Source organism: Sorex fumeus, unplaced genomic scaffold (assembly GCF_029834395.1).
Source record: "Sorex fumeus unplaced genomic scaffold, SorFum_2.1 ptg000029l, whole genome shotgun sequence".
NCBI lineage: Eukaryota > Metazoa > Chordata > Mammalia > Eulipotyphla > Soricidae > Sorex > Sorex fumeus.
The window spans coordinates 16121284-16145254 of record NW_026606086.1 but is presented as its reverse complement, the minus strand read 5'-3'; the positions used below and the strand labels follow the sequence as shown (position 1 = coordinate 16145254).

Genomic DNA, 23971 nt, shown 5'->3' with positions numbered 1-23971 from the left:
TTACTCCTGCCTGCACTCAAGAGTAAAGGCAGCAGGGGCTGAAGTAAAGTACTGCGGGTAGGGCATTTGCTTTGCACATGGCCGACTGGGGTTCGATCCCTAGTATCCCCCGAGCACCGCCAGGACTGATTCCTGAGTGCAGAGCCAGGAGTAACCCCTGAGCATTGCTGGGTGTGACCCAAAAAGCCAAAACAACAACAACAACACATACACACAAACAGTAAAGGCAGCAGGATTGAGCATAAGGGGCTACAGGTTGGTGGGCTCTTGGTATCTTGGGAGCCAGTGCACAGTGAAGGGACGTGAGTTTTCCTGGCTTTACTCGGTCCTCAGTACTCCCCAACCAGCCATATTTTCCAGAATGTTCCCAATAGGATGATCTACATAGAACCAAAATGGTGCAGACAGATGAGTGAAATGATGGGCCAGAGCCATAGTATAGCAGGGAGCGCATGTGCTTTGCACGCAGCCAACCCAGGTTCAATCCCCGGCCTCCCCTAGGGTCCCCGAAGCCCCTCCAGGAGTGATCGCTGAGCTCAGAGCCCAGAGTCAGCCCTGAGCATCACCAGGTGTGCCCACCCCCCCCCCCAAAAAAAAACGAGTGAAATTTAATCTTCAAACTGCGTTTCACACAGAACTTGAGTGCAGAGAGGCGGACCTGCCCCTCCTCGGGCCTCACGCTGAGCTGACCAAGGGGCCTGGGCACTTTGCCACCCAGCATCAGTCACTTGCAAGGTCGGGGAGAGCAGTCCCAGAGGGTGGAGCGCGGCCAGGTTTTTAATAGAGGCTCCTTTCCACAGGCGGGGCTCAGACATAGGCCCACCCCCGGCGGATCTCGGGCAGAGGCCCCGCCCCATGGGTGGGTCTAGGGTAGGGGCCCCGCCCTCGAGGACGGATCTCGGGTAGGAGCCCCGCCCCCGAGGACTGATCCCGGGCAGACGCCCTGCCCATGGGTGGATCTCGGGTAGGAGTCCCGCCCCTGAAGACTGGTCCCAGCCAGAAGCCCCGCCCATGGGCGGATCTAGGGTAGGAGCCCCGCCTCTGAGGATGGATCTCCTGTAGAAGCCCCGCCCCCGAGGACTGATCCTGGGCAGACGCCCTGCCCATGGGTGGATCTCGGGTAGGAGCCCGGTCCCCGAGGACTGAGCCCAGGCAGAGGCCCCGCCCGTGGGCGGATCTAGGGTAGGTGCCCCGCCTCCGAGGACGGACCCCGGGCAGAGGCCCCGCCCCATGGGCGGATCTCAGGTAGGAGCCCCGCCCCCGAGGACCGATCCCGGGCAGACGCCCCGCCCATGGGCGGATCTCGGGTAGGAGCCCCGCCCCCGAGGACCGATCCCGGGCAGACGCCCCGCCCACGGGCGGATCTCGGGTAGGAGCCCCGTCCCCGAGGACTGAGCCCAGGCAGAGGCCCCGCCCGTGGGCGGATCTAGGGTAGGTGCCCCGCCTCCGAGGACGGACCCCGGGCAGAGGCCCCGCCCCATGGGCGGATCTCAGGTAGGAGCCCCGCCCCCGAGGACTGATCCCGGGCAGACACCCCGCCCCGTGGGCGTGGCGGGGGCGGGGCGCCGCTGGCTTCTCGGGGTCCGGCCGGGCCGCACTCCGGCGGCCGCGGCGCGATGGAGGCGCCGGCCGAGCTGCTCGCGGCGCTGCCCGCACTGGCCACCGCGCTGGCGCTGCTGATCGCCTGGCTGCTGGTGCGGCGCGGGGCGGCCCAGAAGTCCGCGCCCGGGGGACCCGGGAAGGCCAATGGACGGCGGCCGGCGGAGCAGGAGGACACCGAGCCGAGAAAGGTACGACGCGGCCGTCCCCGCGCCCCGCAGGACGGCGCCCGGCGGGCACGCTGGCCAGCTCCCGCGGGCTGCGCTGTGCTCTGCGCCCCCGCCCGGGCACACCCACCCGCACCCCTCACCCCTGCGCGCCGGCCCCAGCCACGTGCCGCGGCCCCCGAGGCCCACGCGACAGTCGTCATGGTCGTGGACGAGCCGCGTGGAAGGAGGAAGGACCCGGCAGCCGACCCGGTGGGAATCGGAGTCCGGAGCAGTGATGTCATAGGTGCCAAGCCTGGGGGGGCAGGACTGGACACCACGCACCGCCACCGGCCAGGCCTCCCACTGCCCAGTCCAGGCACGCTACCCTCCCCGGCCCGCCCCCACGCCCGCCCCCCACGCTGGCCGGGAGCCCAGCCTCCCTGCGCTCTGCTGGACATTCCGCACCCATACCGTGTCCACCCACCCCCGGGGCCCCTTAACTGAGGCCTGGCTGTCTGGACGGGGAGGCCTGACTCCAGCCCTCAGCCCCCAGTCCCCACACCAAGATCTCATCACCCCCAGCAGCCCCCCAGAGCGCAGCGCTGTGTTCTCCCTCCCCAGACCCTCGCCTGCCCCGTTGGGGGAGGGACACGCCATGGCACAGCCAGCGGCTCTGTCGTCAGCAGCTTTTCCTGCCCACTTTGTGTCTTCCTGGACACAATAGGTGGAGGCCCCCGCCCCCACCCCGCAGGCAGAGCCAGGGAGGCTGTGCACCCGGACCCCCGCCCAGCTGGGCAACTGACAGCCGTGAGCGATGGCTCGTTAGGCTCAATAGGGGCAGTGTTCTCCACAGGGACCCCCACCCAGCTGCGCGCCTGCGCCCCAGGACAGGGACTGCGAGGCCCTCCCCACCCGGCTGCCCCTCCAGCTGATAGTCCTGCAGGGAAGAGGGCGGCTGTGCCACTTTGCCTCTGGCAGGGAGAAGGCATGGCTAGGGCCCAGGAGGGCCAGCAGCTGCCTTGGGGGACCCCGGGGCCAGCCCAGGCTTGAACTCTCAGCACTGACGCCAGCTGCCAGGGGAGCTGATTTGTGTGGTGTGTCCCGAGAGTGCCGTGTGCACAAGTCAGCCTCGCTCGTGCCCCTCGAGGCCTGTCCCGCACACAGCAGGTGTCCCCCTGCCCCCCAGGGCCTGGGAGCAGGTGCCCCTGGCCCCCACCCACCCGTCTTCCCGGCAGTGAAGTGACCCCAGGCAGAGGCTGGTGAGAAACTGTGGACATGAGGGAGGGGATTTTTCAGAGCAGATTCTAGCACTTTCTTTGCCTATGGAGCCTGGAGAGCTCTCTGTCGTCCCCACCCCAGCCCTGGGGGAGGCCGCTGGTCAGGCCCCTGCCAGCTTGGGCCTCTTCAGAGCCCAGGGGAGCCCCCCTCCCCTCCCCCCATGCCATCCCCCTTCCCATCAGCGTCTCCCTTCTACCAGCAGGTCCCGCCAGCCCAGGCCTGGGGCTTTGCTGCTCCACGCTGATCCCCAGCTGATCCCTGGCTGGAAGCAGCTGTGCAGGCGTGGGGTGGGGGGCCTGAAGGGGCTAAGAAACGGGGGGCGGGTGGCTGTGGGATCTGCCTGGCCAGGACAGGGGCCAAGCAGAAGGCAGCCTCATTACTAGAGCCCCTTGTGGTTTCTCTCCCAGGGACACGTGTGCGGGTGACCGGCACCCTGACCCTCCTCCTTCACAAAGAATTACAAGCCAGAGTGGGAAGTGGATTTTTTTTTTTTTGCTTTTGCTTTTTGGGTCATACCCGGCGATGCTCAGGAGTTGCTCCTGGCTCTGCACTCAGGAATTACTCCTGGCAGTGCTCTGGGAACCATATAGGATGCTGGGAATCGAACCCGGGTTGGCCGCATGCAAGGCAAACGCCCTACCTGCTGTGCTATCGCTCCAGCCCCGGGATGTGGCTTTTAAGGTGCAGCTCTGTTGGGGGGGAGCATCAATCTTTCAGGCAGGACCAGAGCCCCCCTTCCTGTCACTGTCCCGGCCTTCATGGTGTCCCGGTGGCCCTGAGATCTGCCCTCTGTCCAAAGCCCAGAAGCAGGTAAGGGAGGGCAGCTGGCTTTGGGGGGCACCAGGCCCTCCCTGCCCTCCACGGCAGACCTCACTACCTGGTCAGTTCCACGGCGAGCAAACACCAGCAAACACCCTCAGCAGACGTGCACTTGGAGATGCCTTTGGGCCTCAGTTTCTGCACCTCAAAAATGAAGGCAGGATGGAGAGACAGTACAGGGGTTATGGCGCTTGCCTCGAATGTGGCCAACCCCACCTGGGGCCCCAGCACCACGTATGGTCTCAGCACGCCACTTGGAGTGAGTCCTGAGCCTGGTGTCGCCACCAAATCAAAACAAGTGAAGGGGTTGTGTTAAAATGAGGTGCCAGAGTGATAGTACAGCAGGTAGGGCTTTTGCCTTGCACACAGCCGACCTGGGTTCGATCCTTGCATCCCATAGGGTCCCCTGAGCACCGCCAAGAGTAACCCCTGAACATCGCTGGGTATGACACAAAAAAAAGCAAAAAAATTCAAAATAAAAAAAAAGAGAGACTGCAGGGGGCTAAGTGTGGCTCGGCGCGGCATTGCATGCCAAGTATCTGGGTATCTCCAGCACCCGGGTGAGAGAGCCAACCTGCATCCCATCCCCAGCACCCTGTATGGTCCCCAGAGCCCATCCAGGAGTGAACCCTGAGCACAGAGCCCAGAGTCAGCCCTGAGCACTGCCAGGTAGGAAGAAAAGGGAGGCCCTGCCAGCCTTGGTCTGCACCCTACTACCCACTCCTGGGCCAGAGTGCTGCTGCCTGAGTACTGAGTACTATGTCCTGAGTATTGCCCTATTGGCCAGCCTGAGCCCGGCTTGAGTTTGCCCTGGACACCTTCTCAGCCAGGGGAGGCGGCCTCGGCATCGGAGCCCTCTGGGGGTCCCGGAGGGCAGGCGGCAGATACCAGCCCGGGTCCAGCCATCCGTCCACTCATCCCTCGGAGTAGAAACTGCATGGACGGTGGGTATCTTGGACCCATCCCCCGCCTCCATCAGTGCCTCTGAGGGTCCCTGAGCTGCCCGCTCTCAGTTCTCCCGGCTCTCACTTAGCCTGGGTTTCTCCGTGAACCCTGAAAGGCTGGTGGCCGCGGTATCCCCTAGGGCAACTCTCTCTCAGAGCTTGACCAAGCCCGAGGCTGGAGCAGGGCAGGAGCAGTGAACTGACAGGACAGAGCATCCACCCACGCATGGCGCCTCTGGGCCTGGACCTGAGGCCCAGGGTCCAGGAGGCTCCTCGGGGTCTGGACTGGGACGGAGGCTGCAGGCGGCCCCCACCCCCGTCGTGCTCCGACCCCCCCACATTCGCCCCCACCTCCCTGCCGGGGGCTTGACGGAGGAAGAGCCCCCCCAGGAAGTGAAGAGAGCGTTTCCTGCAGGCCCGCCCCTGCGGCTGCCGTCCAGAAACCTCCAGCTCTGGAGCTGACCCGAGGCCAGGCCAGCCCCAACCCAGCAGCTCAGACAGACAGCCCGGCTGTCCAGTGAGCACCGGCAGTCAGCACTTCTGCCCCCCCACCAGCCAGGTGTGCCCTCCAACCCCGTGGCCCCCCTCAGTTCTGTCTGCTCCACTCAGCTGCTCAGACCCGGAACCCAGGACACACTGCACCTCTTCCTCCAGGCAGGCACTCTGGGTTGTTCAGTAACCAACTTCCCAGTTCCTTCCCCGCCTGTATCCACACCCGGCCTGAACCGCTTCTGCTTAAATCCCTTCACACAGGGGTTTCTGCTGCAGAAAGCCTGCCCGGGTGGGCTTGCCCAAGGTGAAGCAAGTCCAAGGATGTGTGTCCCACGAAGAAGAGAGGGTCGGGCGAAGCCCCCTCCCAGGGGCAGGCCAGGCTGGGCCATTGCAGGGAGCAAGGGCAGAGGCCTCGTGTTCCCACTGAGGCCGAGACAAGAGAACCACAAAGGCAGGGAGCTGGCCCAGAGGTGTGTGCAAGGCCCCCAAATGAGCCCTCACACTGCATGGCACCCTGAGTGCTCGGGGCTGGCCCGAGCACAGGGTGGGCTCCCAACCATTGGGCCTGCACCCCGAGGCCAGGGAGCGCTGGGCAGGCTTCCCACCCAGTATATCAACTTTTTTGTTTGTTTGAGACACACCTGGCAGTGCTCAGGGCTGACTCCTGGCTCTGTGCCCAGGGCTGACTCTGGCTCTGTGCTCAGGGCTGACTCCTGGCTCTGCGCTCAGGGCTGACTCCCAGCTCTGTGCTCAAGGCTGAGTCCCGGCTCTGTGCTCAGGGCTCACTCCCAGCTCTGTGCTCAGGGCTGACCCCTGACTCTGGTCAGGGCTCACTCCTGGTGGTCTTGGGGGACCATGTGGCCTGCTGGGGATTGAACCCGGGTTGGCCGTGTGCAAGGCAAACGCCGTCCCCACCTCGGGGGTAGCTCCTGGCAGTGCTCAGGGGCTGTGGCACCATACCCCAGACTCCCATGCAGAGCCCCCAGGAGCCGTGCAGGGCCTCTGTTCTGAGCAGCCGAGGCTCAAAAACCTGATTTCAACTGGCATCCCACGGGTGGGGGCCCAGAGCCGCACTGCCCACAAGGCCGGTGGATGCGGCGTGCACTACTGTGTGTCCTAATCCCAGGGTGCCCGCAGGGCTGCCCCTTAACCTGGGGAGGGGTGGACACCACCAGCATCGTGCCCAGCATGGAGCTCCTCATTGGAGCTCCTGCCCGGCCGGGCGTCCATCCTGGATGCCGTTTCGTTCAAATCGTTTGCATGAGCCAGGACCTGGACACACACACACCCCACCCCGGACACACACATACACACCACACACACACCACCCTGAACACACACGTGCGCACACTTCAGGCACCCCCACACCCCACTACACACACAGACCACACCACACACACACACCCCACACCCCGGATACACATATACACCTCCCACATCACACACACACCCCAACACACCCTGGACACACACATACACACACTCCAGACACACATACACATACCACACAAACACACACATACACACATGCACACACACACACACACCACTACACACACACCCCACTCCCTGGACACACAAACATACCTCCCACACCAAACACACCCTGGACACACACGTGCACACACTATGGACATCCCCCCTCCCACCGCCCTGAGCAGCACCTCTTGGGCCTGCTGTGGCGACTGACCCTGAGCCGGTTGGAACCAGGAAACCCGTGGCTTGGAATCTAACCCCCACCTGCCGGCTGCGACCTCTTCCACCCTCGTCACTGCCCAGCTGGCCCCAGGCAGCCCCTGACCGAGCTGCGCAGTGGACCTGGTGGGTAGCTGTGGGCAGACCCAGGAAATAACGGCTCTGGGTGTGGTGCCGGAGGATGGGCTGGTGGGCCGTGGGCATCGGCCGCTTCTTGGCACGGGGGACATCACGCTGCTTCACTTGAAGTCGGAAGCGTGTTTGGCACAGCGGGGAGGGCCTTTGCCTTCTGTATGATTGACCCGGGTTCGATCCCCGGCACCCCATATGGCCCCCCAAGTCCCTGAGCGCAGAGCCAGGAGTGACCCCTGACCACCACTGGGCATGGCCCCAGACCAGAATGAAGGTGTTCAGGAGCCACCTGCTGGGCGTGTTCCCTGACGCCTGCCTGCGTGTGGCCCCTTCCACGTCAGGTCGCCTCTGCCCCGTAGCCAGCACCCAGGCGACAGCGGACACGGCCACAGGCTCACCCTCTCCTTGTCCACAGGAGGAGAAGCGGCAGCTGGACAGGAAGCCGGACATGGCCCAGGCAGAGTCTGAGGAGGACACCGGTGAGGCGGTGGGGGTGGCCGGGCGGGGACACAGAGGCCAGGGAGTAGCTGCGGGGAGGGAGACCACAAGAGGGACTGAGGGTCTGTGGGACTGTGGGTGTGTGTGGACTGCGGGTCTGTGGGGACTGTGGGTGTGGCGCTGTGAGGCTGTGGGCCTGTGGGCCTGACAGGGCTGTTGGCGCTGTGGAAACTGTCTCTGGGACTTTGAGTGGCAGCTGGTAGATGTCACACAGGAGTGGCTGTGAATCCCCGGCAGGGCCAGCTGAGTGCTCACAACTTCCCTTGTGCACCCTCACCTGCCCCCCACCCGGCTCCCCCTCTGCTCTCCCTTTCCCCTTTCCCCTGCCTCCCTTAACTCCCTGCCTCCCTCTGACTCCCCCTGCCCGCCCCTGAGCTCCCCCTGCCCCCTGAGCTCCCCCCAGCTCCCTGCCTCCCCCTGAGCTCCCCCTGCTCCACCTTAGCTCCCCCGGCCCCCCCCAGCTCCCCCTGCCCCCCTGAGCTCCCCCTGCCTCCCCCTGAGCTCCCCCTGTCCCCCAGCTCCCCTGCCCCCAGAGCTCCCCCAGCCCCCACCTTAGCTCCCCCTGCCCCCCCAAGCTCCCCCTGCCCCCCTGAGCTCCCCCAGCCCCCACCTTAGCTCCCCCTGCCCCCCCAAGCTCCCCCTGCTCCACCTTAGCTCCCCCTGCCCCCCCTGAGCTCCCCCTGCCTCCCCCCAGCTCCCCCTGCCTCCCCCCCTCAGCTCCCCCTGCCTCCCCCCCCCCCCCCCGGCTCCCCCTGTCTCCCCTGAGCTCCCCCTGCCCCCCTCAAGCTCCCCCTGCCTCCCCCTGAACTTCCCCTGCTCTCTACTGTCCCTGCCCTGCCCTTCCCGTGACCTAGAGGGGCAGGGCCATTGGCCCTGTCTGGGCTGGAGCTCAGCTGGCAGTGTGTGGCAGGGTGGGGCAGGGTGGGGCCAGACTCCAGCCCTTCCAGGGGTCCCTTCCATCCCCCAACCCCACTCAGACCCCTCCCGCTGTCCATGGCCAGCTGCCATACCAGGCATGGAGGTTTCTGACTCGTGTCACCAGAAAACCTTAGTGTCCTGTCAGTGCCCCACTGGAGCTTAGGGATCAGTGTCCCTCAGACTACGAGGGGGAGTGGTGGGAGGGGGGCTGCAGGCCAGGAGGGGACACCTGGCACCCCTGCACACCCCCGCCTCCAGTGGGGAGCCTCACCAGGAGGCTGGTCCAGTGAGACCAAATGTGGCAGCCACCCACAGCGTGGGTGGGATTGAGTTCACACCTGTGTGGACATTTCTCAACCACACCTGCCCTCCCTCACCCACTCCCCCCACCCCTGTCTGCTCTCACCTACCCACTCCTGTCCCCTCTCACCCCACCATTGCTTACTCTCGCCTACGGCCACATCTACTTGGCCTCATGCCCCACTCCTGCCTGCTCTCACCCTCACCCCTGCCCACCCTCACTCTCTCCCCTGCCCACCCTCACCCCTCACCCCTGCCCACCCTCACCCCTCACCCCTGCCCACCCTCACCCCTCACCCCTGCCTACCCTCACCCATCACTCCTTCCTGCTCTCACCCTCAACCCTGCCCACCCTCACCCCTCACCCCTGCCTGCTCTCACCCTCAACCCTGCCTACCCTCACCCCTCACTGCTGCCTGCTCTCACCTGAACCCCTGCCCATCCTCACTCCTCACCCCTGCCTGCTCTCACCTGAACCCCTGCCTGCTCTCACCTGAACCCCTGCTCACCCTCACCCCTCACCCCTGCCCACCCTCACCCCTCACCCCTGCCCACCCTCACCCCTCACCCCTGCCTACCCTCACCCATCACTCCTTCCTGCTCTCACCCTCAACCCTGCCCACCCTCACCCCTCACCCCTGCCTACCCTCACCCATCACCCCTTCCTGCTCTCACCCTCACCCCTGCCCACCCTCACCCTCACCCCTGCCCACCCTCACCCCTCACCCCTGCCTGCTCTCACCCTCACCCCTGCCTACCCTCACCCCTCACTGCTGCCTGCTCTCACCTGAGCCCCTGCCCATCCTCACCCCTCACCCCTGCCTGCTCTCACCTGAACCCCTGCCCACCCTCACCCCTCACCCTGCCTGCTCTCACCTGAACCCCTGCCCACCCTTACCCCTCACCCCTGCCTGCTCTCACTTGAACCCCTGCCTACCCTCACCCCTCACTCCTGCCTGCTCTCACCTGAACCCCTGCCTACCCTCACCCCTCACCGCTGCCTGCTCTTACCCTCATCCCTGCCCACATCACCCCTCACCCCTGCCTGCTCTCACCTGAACCCCTGCCCACACTCACCCCTCACCCCTCACCCCTGCCTGCTCTCACTTGATCCCCGGCCCACCCTTACCCCTCACCCCTCACCCCTGCCCACCCTCACCCCTCACCGCTGCCTGCTTTCACCCGAACCGCTTGTCTCCCTCCTGCTCTTACCTGTGTTCTTGCAGGAGGCGAGAGCGTCTCCTTCCACTACAGCCCAGGGAAGCTGCGGGGCAACCAGTACAAGAAGATGCTGGCCCAGGAGGAGCTGGAGGCCGAGCAGAGGTAGGTCCCAGCCCTGCCCACGCCTGCTAGAGGGAAAATACGTGCTGGAGGAAGCCACCACCGGGCACTGCTGCTCCTCCTCCCACAGTGGCCAGGACACATTCTGGCCGAGAGGCCCCGGACCCTCGTTTCTGAGCCCCAACCCCGAGGGCTGGCGCGGGCGGCGGTGTATTTCTTGGGGCGCTGTGCCCAGCACGCTCCATGGCCGCTCCCCATGCGGCAGCTGTCCGGTGCCAGTGCCCCCCAGTTGTTCTCCGCGGGCCAGCAAGACGTGGGGGGCATGGAAGGACTGCAGGGGGGAGCCCCCACTGCCGGGTGCCCAGACCCGCCCCTCGGGGTGACCCTCTGCGCCTTTGTATTGCAGGATCGAGCTGACCTCTGACCTCACCTCCCTGTAGGGCCCCCTAGACCCGAGCCACAAACATTCTTGCAAACCCCCGTGGTAAGGAGACCAACTCCGACTAACAGTCCTTCTCCTCCCCTGACCCCCTCTGTCCATGTGTCCCCACACGTGCCCCGCCCCACCACGCCATCACCATGTCCCGCCTCTCCGCCCCTCTGGCCCGGGGGCTGCTGGGGTCTTTGGTGTGAACAAACAGGCTCAGGGGGTCACGGGGCCGGAGGGCGCCCTGAGAGGGGGAGATTAACCCCTCGTGGAACTGAGGGGCTACTGGGGTCACCAATCCTGGGATCACGCCAGGACCCTATTGGGGCACCGATGGGCACAAGTAGAAGCCCAGGGCCCCCCGTTTGGAAGTCTGTGTGACTGGACCTGGCACAGCCCCCCCGGCCCCCAGTTTCCCAGTTTCCTGGGATTTGAGTGACTCAGCTAAGCAGGGGAGCCCGTGAAGGAGTAAGTTCTGGTGGCCCGGGAGACAGCTCCATGGGCTGCCCGAGGCCCCGAGTTTGACCCCCAGCACTGCATGGCCCCTGGAACACTGCTGGGAGTAGCCCCAGGGTCCCCTGAGGGGCCCTCAGACGTGGGCCCTGCAGCTGAGCATTGTTGAGAAGTGCCCCCCCACCCCGCCAGCGGCTGAGCCCTTTCAGGAGAGGCCTGAGGTCCGGGTTCAAGGACAGAAGGGCTCGGGGTCCTTGCCCAGAGCACAGCAGGGGGCTGCGAGGCTGGGAGCGCAGTGGGTTGTGCCAGGCTTGGAAGCCGGGGACTGAGGTCCCCGAGCTGCATGGGGCGATTCTTGGGTGCAGACTGCATTCTGGGGGCTCTGGGAATCCTGGCCTCCCTGGGGCGGGTGTCCATCAGGGAGCCGGGGGGTGTGGCTGGCCTTCCCACCTGCATGCTCCCTGTACCTGCCTGTGACCAGCCTGCTCCCTGCATGCCGTCAGCCCTCAACATCCCACTGGGGACCCCTGGGTACTGCATCCCCACTTTTCTGCGGCTTGGGGCTGCAGAGTCTGGCGGGTCGGCTTTGTCATCTCGTCCAGGGCGCACTCATTCCTGGGGAACAGGGATGAACGGGGCGGACCCGACAGGCCCAGGGCAGCTCCCCGAAAATGTTCGGAGTCGCCCAAGAAATGGCACCTCCTCTCCAGAACCCTCCCCGCTCACCTCCGCCCATCTCTGGCCAGTCCCACGCCTGAGCCGGCAGCCTGGACTCCGTGCCCCTCCTTAGCTTGCCTTCGAGCCTGGCTGGGCTGAGGAGGTGCTGGAGGCTGAAGGTCACTCCTGGGCCTGAGCAGCACCGTCCCCGCTCCCCACCACGGCTGAACCCACCTTCCTGCTTCCTTCCATCAGTAGGGGCCGCGGGATTCCATGTGCAGACCCTGCAGGCCCCACCACCCCAGTAAGGACGCCTCCCCCAGGGTCTGCAGGACTGTGCTGAGCCCCGGAAGTGGGCACACGAGGTGGACTGGTGTCAGAGTCCAGGAGGGAGCAGGCGGAGTGGGCGGGGTGCTGCTCCCCCCAGGCCCTGCCAGTCAGGTTCCAGCTATGCGCAGCACCTCCAGAAGAGGGCGCCAGAGACACGCACTCCCACTCCGTCTTGGCTGGCACCTTTGCGGGCTGCGGCCAGGGGTGCCGGTGATCCAGCCCACAGTGAAGGAGCGTCCCCTGGGGCCGGAGAGATCGTGCAGCTGACCTGGTTCGATTCCTGGGACCACATATGAGCCCCTGCATTAGAGCAAGAGAAACCCCTGAGCACTGCCAGCTGTTGGACCAGGCCCCCCAATAAATGAAGGAGGGTCTGCAGGGTCGCCTCAGAGCCCAGCAGTCAAGACCGCCTCTCACCGGCCCTGTGGGGATTCTTGCTCTGCGGTGCAAGCCTGGCTCTGCAACTGCCCCCCGCATCCTCTCCCCCTGCCCTCCCCGCCTGAGGAGGGATCACTTCTCTTCTCTGCCATTTCTCTCTACAGAATCGAAGAAGGATGCCGTGAGCCTGTCTCTCCCAAAGTTTTGGGCATCTAAAAACGCTTGACATGGGGCTGGAGAGATAGCACAGCGGGTAGGGCGTTTGCCTTGCACACGGCCGACCCGGGTTCGATTCCCAGCATCCCATATGGTCCCCTGAGCACCGCCAGGGGTGAATCCTGAGTGCAGAGCCAGGAGTAACCCCTGTGCATCGCCAGGTGTGACCCAAAAAGCAAAAATAAAATAAAAATAAAAATGCTTGACAGATAAGACGGGGGGCCCAGGGGGAGGCCCCCCCGCGCAGCTCCCCCCCCCACCCTCTCCTGGCCTGGCTGCAGCCACCATGCACACGCGCTGCTTTGCTAAGCTGGAGGTCCCGAGACTTGGATTTCCTCCCCTGTGCTTGGTTTCCTCTCCTTTCAATTTTTCTACTTTGGGGTTGTCACTTCTGGCTGCTCCCAGCTCGGTACTTAGGGGACCATGTGGTTCCCGAGATGCACCCAGGTGTGCGCCAGCCCTTAGAGCCGCTGCTGGGCCCCGATTTCTCACCTCGCCCACCCTGCTGGTCCCCAACAACCCCGTTCCCTTTCGCTCCTGCCTCTGCTTCCCTGTCCTGTGGGCAGCCCCCGGGTGGGACCAGGCAGATCAGCAGTGCCGGCCCCTGTCCCTGAGGTCACCTGTCTCTCTGCACCTCTGTGGCAGTGACGGGATGGGGCATTGCCCCAGCTCTGCAGAGAGGGAGGGTCTCTCTAGACCATCCATAGTGGAGCTTTGGTGGGAGCGATAGTAACAACTGAGTCCACTGAACAAGCTGCTCGGCAGGGTGTCTCTGAGAAGGTTTTCCCACAGGCAGGAGAACCTCACCTGTCAGTGGGCTCAGAAATTTGATAGATAGATAGATATGACAATGACAATAGCACTGTCCTCCTGTTCTTCATCGATTTGCTCGAGCAGGCTCAGTAACATCTCCATTGTGAGACTTGTTGTTACTGTTTTTGGCGTGTCGAATACGTCACGGATAGCTTGCAGGCTTTGCTGTGCAGGCGAGATATTCTCAGTAGCTTGCTAGGCTCTCCGAGAGGAGCGGAGGAATCGAACTCAGGTTGGCCGGGGTCTATCGCATGCAAAGCAAATGCCCTACCCACTCTGCTATCGCTCTAGCCCATAGATACAGATATTTTTTGGCTTTTTCTTTTTTTGGCTTTTTGTGTCCCATCCAGTGATGCACAGGGGTTACTCCTGGCTCTACACTCAGGAATTACTCCTGGTGGTGCTCGGAGGACCATATGGGATGCCGGGGATCGAACCCAGGTCGGTCACGTGCAAGGCGAATGCCCGCTGTACTATCACTCCAGCTCCCAGAAACTTGATACGGGCAATTCTGCTCTCTTTGTTCTTAGCTGTGTGACTGCAACACATTTTTCAGCTGTGGGTCTAAGGGGATGGTTTCCATTCAAAGGAGGCAGGAAATGTCCCCTGATGACCCCAGGGCAGGTAGCACCCCAGGGGTCAGGGGTCACAACGCCCATGTCTGGTGGCCATGGAGATACGCATCTCTGGCAGTGACAGTGACTGCCTCTGAGCTGGTTAGTCCTGCTGTTTCTCTGGAAGTTCACATAGAAATTTCCAGAATGCGGCTTGCAGGCCCCGAGCACGTGCAGCTGGTTCCCGCTTTCTCCCGGTGGAGATGTGCCACTTCGGTTTGGCTCTTCTGAAAAAGTGACTCTGGCTTAAACCCAGTCGCCATTTTGCCACCTGTCACGGTTGGGGCGCCCAGCATGTGGGGCCGTCCCCTGGATACGTGGCCAGGGCTGCAGGCGAGTCAGGGTTCACGCAAGAGGATCCCCCACCCCCTTTCTGCAGCCTCCTCCCTTGCAGCAGGAAAGTGGAACCAAGTGCCAAGGTGCCAACACCAGGGGGCGGAGCCATAGCACAGCAGAGTGGGCGTTTACCTTGCACACGGCCGACCCGGGTTCAATTCCCAGCATCCCATAGGGTCCCCTGTGCCCAGCCAGGAGTAACCCCTGAGCATCGCTGGGTGTAACCCAAAACAACACCACCAAGGAGTGATGCTGACTGTTGGCCGGATGCAGCCAGGGTTAAGAGCAAGCATCAGAAGCCCCTTTCCTGGGCTGCCGTGCCTCTGGCCACCTGGACAGGTCGGCCTCTTGGGGGTGAAGCTGTGTGGCGGAGCTGACCAAGTGAGGGAGATGCTGCCGGCGCCTCAAACCCTGGGTCAGGCCACAGGTTTAGGTGCAGAGCCTGGTGCCAGCCGGCACCTTCACGAACCACGATTCCCCCCAGGGCCAGCTGCAGTTGCCGCCCATTTTTCAAGTTGGCATTTTCTCGAGTAGCCACAGCTACATGTGGGCATTTCTAGGCTATGTCCAGCCTGAGACTTATGAAGATAGCCGCACCTGCCTCGCCATCCCCCAGCCCCTGGCAGCCCCCACAAAGCTGTCCCCAGTCAGCTTCTCTTTTTTTTTTTCTTTTTGGGTCACATCCGGCAATGCACAGGAGTTACTCCTGGCTCTGCACTCAGGAGTTACTCCTGGCAGTGCTTGGGGGACCATATGGGATGCCGGGAATCGAACCTGGGTCGGCTGTGTGCAAGGCAAATGCCCTCCCCACTGTGCTATTGCTCCAGCCCCCCCCCCCCCAGCTAGCTTCTTCCTGAGCCATAGAAAGGTGGGCCCCAGGAAAGGGGAAGGTGGGGTCCCTGGAGAAGGGGAAGGTGGAGTCCAGGGCAGGGGAAGCCCAGGCCTGTCCTCAGCACTTTGGAGACAGCCAAGGGGGTCCTTCTCCAGCCTGGCTCCCTGTTTACTTTGATCGCTCTTGCCACAGGGTCCCTAGCCCTCACGAAGCACCCCCTGGGCCCCCTGGCCTTGCCCCCAGGCCCACAGCTGTCCTGGTGTCACAGGGAGAGAGGCAGAACCGAGGCTCACTCAGTGCCCCGCAGCTCCACGCAAACCCAAGATGACACACCCAGCTTTTTGTTCTGGTTTTTAGGTTGGTTTGAGGGCCACAGCCAGTAGTGCTCAGGGATCACTCCGGAGATGCTCAGGGGAATCTCCCACAGTGCCAGGGAGTGCCCCGACCTCTATGTCATTTCTCTGGTTTTTCTTTTTCTTTTTTTTGCTTTTTTGGGTCACACCCAGTGATGCTCAGAGGTTACTCCTGGCTCTGCACTCAGGAATCACTCCTGGCATTGCTTGGAGGATCCTATGGGATGCTGGGAATCGAACCTGAGTCCACCACATGCAAGGCAAACACCCTACCCGCTGTACTATCGCTCCAGGGCCTTCTCTGGTTTTTCAAGTTGGCATTTTCTGAGTGGCCACAGCTGTGCTCAGGAGCCACCGTGGTGTCAGATGTCCTGAGCTGTCGCAAGTAAAACCAGGGGCCAAGGATGGAGCCCAGAGCCCCCCGCCCTGCAGCGTGCTTGAAGCCCCGTGGGGCCCCTCCCAGCCCACCGGGCTCCACTTCCCCGTTTCCATCCCCGTGAACCGGAGCTGCGGTGGTTATGGTCGGGACGGCGCTTGGCTGCCATGTCCCCAGGCGGGCGGGACCGCGCCCTCCTCCCTGTCCTTTCTCCCGACAGAGCGCAGAAGGAGCAGCTGGCCGCCATCTTCAAGCTCCTGAAGGACAACAAGGACACATTTGGGGAGATGAGTGACTACGACATCCAGGAGCAGCTACGCCTCTACGACATGTGACCCCCCGCCCGGCCTCGCCCGGCCCGGCCGACCCCGGGGCGGTGTCGCAGGCCCCTGTGATCCTAGAGGTAGATGCAGCTAATACACCACCTGTCACTTCCGCACCTGGCGTGTCCTTGGCAAGGGATGCCTCCGCCGCTGAGCACCCCCCCCCCCCTGCTTCCTGCCTGCTGCCACCCAGGGGACCCTCGGGGCCACCTTCAGATCCAGATGGGCACGAAGGGACGTGTAGCCCCCAGCTGATGAGCACTGGGGCTGGGTTAAAAGCACGCTCACCCGGGGGCCGGAGCAATAGCACAGTGGGTAGGATGTTTGCCTTGCACACGGCTGACCTGAGTTCAATTCCCAGCATCCCATAGGGTCCCCCGAGCACCTCCAGGTAATTCCTGAGCGCAGAGCCAGGAGGAACCCCTGAGCATCGCCAGGTGTGACCCAGAAAGCCAAAAAAAAAAAAAAACGAGGTCACCCACAGTTGTTCTGTCGTAGGAGGCTTTCCAGAAACGTCTCTGACTATATGGAAGGCGAAGACAGTCTAGCTGAACACAGGGCACCCCGGGTCACCGTTGGGACCCTTAGGGTCAGCCCCAGCAGGGGCCCTCTCTCAGGGGCATCGAGAGGCTTAGTTGAGTGTTCACCCCTAGAATGTGGCTGGGCACATCCTCAGGAGAGTAAAAGGCCCAGAGGGGGGTTGGAGTGATAGCACAGTTTGCCTTGCATGTCGCTGACCTGGGTTCAATCCCTGGCATCCCATATGATACCCCCTGAACACTGCCAGGAGTGATGCCTGAGCACAGAGTCAGGAGTAAACCCTGAGAATCCCCAAGTGCGCGCTCCCCGCAAAAAAAAAAAAAAAAAAAAAGTCCGATGGGATCCTTTTAGGGAAACCAGGCCCTCGAGAGAAGAGGCGAGTGTGTGGAGGGAACCCCTTCTCCAGCAGTCCATAAAAGGGCCCCACTGGCCGGGTGATGTGGAACGAAAGGATTGGTGTGTCCGGGAGGGGCGCGGGGAGGGTGTGTGTGTCTGTGAGTACCATGAGGGGTACGGGGAGGGTGTGTGTGTATTGGGAGGGGCCCGGGGAGTGTGGGGGTGTCTGTGGGGGGCGCAGGAGGCCGTTGGGGTCATGTAGCCTCAGAGCTGGTCGGGGAGGTTTCTGCCCACTGAGATCAGATGGGATCTACTGGGCACCTCCAGTTAGGGCTCCCGCGGGACGTGTCCGCGTCCCTGCAGGCCCTCTACGGGCCGGGCGCTGGGGGTCCCTTCTGTGCTTTTCCCAAGCCCTCTTGTGGGCTGGCCCCTACCTCGCCAGCACAGAGGCCAACGGGGCCCCTGCAGAGGCCAGAAAGCACCGGGCAAGCGCCAACGGAGGGGGCCAGCGGCAGCGGGGAGTCTCTCCTAGCTCTGGTCACGGACGAGCATCCTCCCAGCTGCACGCAGGGTGCGGAACTGGGGGCGACGGTGACCACCGGGAGCAGGCAAAGGCGCTTCCACCGCGGCCCCAGGGGAGAGACCCCGCCCTTCGCACGTTCCGCCCTCCCCATTGGCTAAGACGTATCACGTGCCCGTGCTCGCCAATCAGCGGCCTGGAGCGGGGAGCTGTGATTGGCGGAGACTTGGCTGGGCAGACCCGGGCCTCGGCGCCCCCTGGTGGGGGCCTTCTGCACTGCAGCGGGGTCCGCGCACGCGGGTGTGTCTCGTGTCCGCTGCTCCAGGGCCTTTTCTGCCACCGTGTCGGCCCCATCGGGACGCCCCGGAGTCCAGTTAGGGCCGCAGATTCCTCTCCAGAGCCCTTTCCCATCGATACGCGCAGACGGCTCCGGAGCCCGCGTCGGGTTCGCGCAGGACGTCCCCAAAGTCTCCTGCTTGCTCCCGGGGCCGCGAGGAAAGTCCCGCATCGTGGGGGCCGAAGACCCGCGAGCAGCGCAGCCCCACTCGGGCCACCCCTCCCCAGGCAGGGCCCGGAGCAAGGGGCAGCAGAGCAGCCCCGGGACGCGGGGGACACGGGGGCACTCTGCCCCTGCCACCGCCGGGCCCTGCAGAGGCTCACCTGCCTCGGTGACCCAGAGCAGCCCACGCCCTCCACACACCTGTCACGCCCGAACGCCCATTACACACCCAGCACCTGTCACACACCTCACACGCCCGTCACGCCCATACTCACCCGAACCCCCATACACACTTGTTACCCCCATACACACCCAAACACCCATACACACCTGAACCCCCGATACACACCCAGACCCCCATATACACCCAAATCCCCATACATACCCATCACCTTTATACACATCCACCCCCCCTACACACCTTAACCCCATACACACCGGAACCCCCATACACACCATCACCTTTATACACATCCAACCCCCCATACACACCTGAACCCCATATACAGCTGAACCCCCATACACACCTGTCACCCCCATACACATCTGAACCTCCATACAAACCCACCCCCCCATACACACCTTAACCCCCATACACACCCGAACCCCCATACACACCCATCACCTTTATACACATCCAAACCCCCGTACACACCTGAACCCCCATATACAGCTGAACCCCCATACACACCTGTTACCCCCAAACATACCCATCACCTCTATACACACCCAAACCCTCATACACACCTGTCACTCCCAGACACACCCATTACCTCTATATACACCCAAGCCCCCTTACACACCTGTCACCCCTATATACACCATATACTCACCCATCACCTCTAAACACCATCACCCTCATACACACATCTATCATCCCCATTCACAGCCTTCACACACAAGTCACACTGCAGAGCCCACACCCATCACCCCCTACACACTTGTCTTCCTTTTGGGGTCTCCTCTGCTTTCGCCATTCCAATTACAGCTGGCCAAGCAGGGTCTGGGGGAACAACCACCCCCACTCCCAACAAGACTTCTGTTGTCTCTGCTGTAGCCTGAGGGGTTCCGACACAGGACCCCAACTTTTGTTTTAGGGACCACGCCGGGCGATGTTCAGGGGTTACTTCTGAGTCTGCACTCAGGAATTACTCCGCAGGGGACCGAAGCCAGTCATTCATGTGCAGTGCCCACCCCCCACCCCCCACCCCCGCTGTCCTGTCCCTCCAGCCCCAGAGGCCCCAGCCTTAAGCAGGGGTTTCAGTCTTAGGCTCAAGGAGCAGTCAGGGAGCCAGAGCGATAGGACAGTGGGCAGATAGTTTGACTGGCACACGGTCAACCGTAGTTCAATCCCTGGCATCCCATATGGTCCTGAGCACTGCCAGGAGTAACCCCTGAACATCACTGGGTGTGGCCCAAAAAGCAAACCAGAAAAAGAAGCAATCAGATCTCGGTCCCTCTGGGCTCACAGAGCAGGTCCTCTCCACGGGGCGCCCCAACATCAGCTGTACCCCAACACAGGTCCTCCTCTGCCGCGCCCGGCGCTGCAGGGCCAAGCCAGGCGAAGGCCGTCAGGGTGAAAGCAACACTCGAGACACATAGGGCTCCGTCATGCAGGAGATGGTGAAGGATCTCTGTTTATTGTTTCACCCCACAGGTATTTTTCCCCCCTCCAAGTCAGGCAGGAAAGGGGAAGGGGCAAGCAGGGGCGTGGGATGAGTCACGTACTGTCAGTCGGCTGATAGCCCCCAAGCCCTCGAAACCTTTACATGTGTCTCAATGTAGTGGCTGCCACATCAGTTTTAGACATAACCATAGAGGACGTGCTAAACCGAGGGTATGCTCTAGATAAACACTTACAAGCTGGGATATTTCCCAAAACTGAGGCCGTGCTGTTGATACCAGGAAGTTGCCCATAATGTGAGTGTGGGGGAGGCAGCAGATCAGGCATCCATTTTGTGCCAGGAGGCAACATTCCTCAGCGATTAACACAAGGAAAAGGAAGGCAGAGAGTAGGACAGCACGTAGGGCGCTTGTCTTGTGTGCAAACAATCCTGGTTCAACCCCTGACACCGCCTCAGGTCTCCCAAGCCCCACCAGAAGAGATATATCCCTGAGCACAGACCTGGGAGCAGCCCCTGAGCATAGCCAGGTGTGGCCCCAAAGCAAGTCAAGCAAACAAAAAAGAGGGCCAGTCAGTGAATGTGAGCAGGCGGCTGGGGCTCCGCACTGGCCCGGGGTGGTCAGTCTGCTTCCCCCTGCCCACTCCTCTCTCTAGTACCCTCCCTCCGTGGGTCTGGGGGTGTGATGCTCAGCTTTCCCTTCCCGTCAACAGAAAATAATGGGCTTCCTGGGGAGCGGTGTCTCGCCCACCGTGCCTGCTCTGGAGAAGATCCAACTCCTGACGCTGCGTCCAGGTCTCCCCCTGCCAGCTGCATTTTCATTCTGTCCCCATTGCCCCTCTGCCAGATTCACCCATCACGAGTTACCATTTTTATTAGTTCCTGGCTTTGCTCTTTCAGCATCTGTTTTGGGATCACACTCGGCAATGCTCAAGGGATGGGATGCCGGGGACCAAACCTCTCTTTTGGCATTTCTTTTCGCCCCCAAGTGGAGGTCAATGTCTTTGGCAATCATGCTTCAGAAAATGCTGAAGGCTTCCTCCTCCTCCTCACCGCCCCATGGTGCGCTGAGCTAAATGGCTAAGTGGTCCGGCCATACCCCAGCTGAAGGACACTCGCCCCGTTTCCAATATTCCGCTGTTTCAATTAATACCACGATGAGTAAGGCTTTATTTACACGCTGTTCCCTCTGGGTGGAAGTGTCTTTTCAGGGTTCATTCCTAGATATCTGTGGCTGGGTGCAAGGTTAAAAAAAAAGGTTCATTTGTCTGATCCTGTTTCCCCATCACAGCTGTCAGTTTTGCAAACTGCATTTCATCAGCCAGAGAGACCCTGTTCCTGTCTGGCCCTCAGAGATATTGGCGCTTTTTAACAAACAATCTGATAGATCCAGAGAAGAATTAGTTTTTTGGTGGTTTTATTTTGTTTGTTTTTTGCTTTTTGGGTCACACCTGGCAATGCACAGGGCTTACTCCTGGCTCTGCATTCAGGAGTTACTCCTGGCAGTGCTCAGGGACCATATGGGATGCTGGGAATCGAACCCGGGTCGGCCGCATGCAAGGCAAACGCCTTACCCGCTGTGCTATCTCTCCAGCCCAAGCATTAGTTTTCTGGGGGATCACACCCAGCGATGCGCAGGGGTTACTCCTGGCCCTGCACTCAGGAATCACTCCTCGTGGTGATTGGGGGACCATATGGGATACTGGGTATCGGTCGCCTGCAAGGCAAACACCCTACTCGCTGTGCTATCGCTCTGGCCCCAACGTTTTTCTTATTATGAAAAAGGTTGGACTTATTTATATATTTCTTTACATTTCTCATTTTCCCGGTTAAACTGCCAGCTCTTGCCTCTTGTTATTTACCATCCTTTCCATCTTAACCATTACCTGCCCAAGAGTGCACACTGATTATCTTGGTGATCACTTAAGGTGCAGCCAATAAAGCTCCAAAAACGCTCCTGAGAGTCCAGGTAATTTTAGGAAAAGCCAGCTGACCCCGTGGAGCCTTCCCTAAGACCAATATCACTTACTTTATCATTATGTTTTTGGGGGTAAGGGGGGGGCACATCTGGCGATGCTCAAGGGGTGCTTTGCATACAGGGATCACTCCTGGCTGTGCGCGAGAGCCCCTATGGGATGCAGGGACTCGAACCCAAGTCGGGCGCGTCAAAGCAAACGCCCCCGCCCCTGTACCAGCTCCAACCCTATCATCACAATTTCAATAACCGTTCGTTCACGGTCGCGACTCGTCCTTTTGATTCGTTTCATTGGTGGAAGCACCTGCCAATCTTTCACTTGGCTCCGCCCCAGCCCCGCCTCGGTCCCGGCGGGAATTCCCGGATGTCCGGCATAGTTTCTCAATGATTGACAAGAGCATTGTCCAATAAGGAGCCAGGTCCTGGGTCTTCTGGTCATGGGCAGCGCTTTCTCGCACCAGCGCTGGGGAAGTGACCGCTGCCCCTGAGGCTCTATTGAGAATCTCATGCAGCCCAGGGGGCTCATTTGCACGGGACGCAGCTGGCTCCTAGGCCCCCCACTATCCAGAGGGCTGGGGAACCGGTGGGCCAGTGTGTGATGATTTGGAGCTGGGCCTACTCCCCAGCACCCCAACCCCACTTTCCCCCGACACTGGCGGTCTCAGAACCCGCACACTCCCTGGTTTTAACCTCCACACACATCGCGTCTTAACTCCACCCACAACTCTACCTGTGCTGGCCCTGCGAGTGGGAAATGTGGGGGCAGGAGCGACAGACCAGTGGCGGGGGTGGAGGGGGGGTCGAGGGTGCACTTGCCATGCACAGGACTATTCCAGGTTCAGCCCCATCCCTGGCACCGTATAGGGTCTCCCGAGCCCCACCGGGATGAACCCTGAGCACCTCCCACCACACACACACACACACACACACACACACACACACACCCCAATAAGAGAAAGAAATGTAGTTGGACTCACCCCAGGATGAGGAGGGCTCCATCTGGCTCTTGAAGGGTCGCCATCAGCCTGTAATATTTGGCCGGAGGGTGGCCAGGGTCCTCTACTGGGTCATGGCCCCGATCAAGTGGGTCATCTGAGAGTTTCTGGAACCGTCTGGAGAGAAAGAACCGTCTGTAATCCAGGGTTTTTTGAGAGTGCTGTTTCTTTGTGATCTTGTTTCACTCCGTTTGGCACTTGCATTACTTTTCCTGAGCCCTCCAAGAAGGCAGCATTCACCGAGTCATTGAACGCCTTCAAAGGCCATCAGCCCCCTTGGAAGCGTCTGCGCTGCTCAATGGCTGTCAGTTTGCTTCAGGAGGGGAGGCAGCTGGCAAGGGGAAGAAATTAAGAAAATTGTTTTAGGAAGAAAAGGTTCAATGGAAGAAATGAGAGGCAGGAGGAAAGCGCGAAGGGGTTCGGATTTGAGTATTGATTCAGCTTGAATTGGCCCATTGATGGCTTCAGACACAGCCCGGCTGGAGGGGGCTGGATGAGCCCGCCTCATGCCCCATTCGCCAAGGTTGGAAGGAAGTGCATTTACTTGCAGGGCTTGTGCTAAGTACAGACCCTGCATTGCGCATCTTGCAAATAGTCCCTTATTCAGCGTCACGACTCGACTCGGAGGGATGGAACATTCTCCTTTTACCAAAGGAAGGAAAGAAACCTCAAAAAACCCAACCCTGAAGATGGCCCAATTTAAAGATGCGTGAAGGCCCCAGAGAGCGTTTCTACAAAGAAAATACTTATAAATGTCTAATAAGCACATGAAAAGATGCTCCACATTGAACCCCTGAGACTCCACAGCCCCAGGACGGCTGCCGTGAGGATGCAGTGAAGGTGAGGCTGCTGCATTACATTTGGAAAGAGTTTCAGGGCAAATGGCGACGGATCCTCCAAGGGTGGAGCTGGAATGACTCGCAACCCTTGAACTCTCCCTGAACGGCATGGGGAGAGCGACATGTGTGTGTGTGTGTGTGTGTGTGTGTACACGTACACTAACATGAAAGACACAGTAACTAAGCAAAGAGTGTATGAAACCAAAACATCTCTCCTGCACGTATGCAATGCTAATGTCAGTTATGTCCAGTATTGGGGGGTATGTTCAATAATGGGGGGAATGAACACATCCACAAAAATCATATCCCTTGGGGCCAGAGCAATAGCACAGCGGGGAGGGCGTTTGCCTTGCACGCGGCCAACCCGAGTTCAACCTCAGGCATCCCACATGGTCCCCTGAACACTGCCAGGAGAAATTCCTGAGTGCACGG

At 61.3% G+C, this 23971-nt stretch overlaps 2 protein-coding genes across 3 annotated transcripts in view; both read left to right on the top strand.

Annotated features, from left to right (window-relative positions):
• JMJD6 (jumonji domain containing 6, arginine demethylase and lysine hydroxylase) overlaps positions 1-23971 on the top strand; it is a 151015-nt gene that overhangs the window by 7765 nt on the left and 119279 nt on the right. The window lies entirely within an intron of this gene.
• On the top strand, positions 1562-16251 carry MXRA7 (matrix remodeling associated 7). 2 transcript variants are annotated; one of them, XM_056115659.1, is made up of 5 exons: positions 1562-1790; positions 7524-7587; positions 10051-10147; positions 10512-10589; positions 16111-16234. In XM_056115659.1, the coding sequence occupies exons 1-4, from the start codon at positions 1617-1619 to the stop codon at positions 10543-10545; spliced, it is 369 nt and encodes a 122-aa protein (XP_055971634.1). In that variant the 5' UTR covers positions 1562-1616; the 3' UTR covers positions 10546-10589; positions 16111-16234. The 2 variants fall into 2 exon arrangements, with proteins under 2 accessions (XP_055971634.1, XP_055971633.1); XM_056115658.1 differs by lacking the exon at positions 10512-10589 and having other exon boundaries at positions 16111-16251.

Bases quoted from the DNA above. Each gene is read 5' to 3' on its own strand.
- MXRA7 (XM_056115658.1), top strand. From the start codon at position 1,617: ATGGAGGCGCCGGCCGAGCTGCTCGCGGCGCTGCCCGCACTGGCCACC. The intron at 1,791-7,523 runs GTACGACGCGGC...CCTTGTCCACAG, and splicing joins AGGACACCGAGCCGAGAAAG to GAGGAGAAGCGGCAGCTGGA. The intron at 10,148-16,110 runs GTAGGTCCCAGC...TTCTCCCGACAG, and splicing joins GAGCTGGAGGCCGAGCAGAG to AGCGCAGAAGGAGCAGCTGG.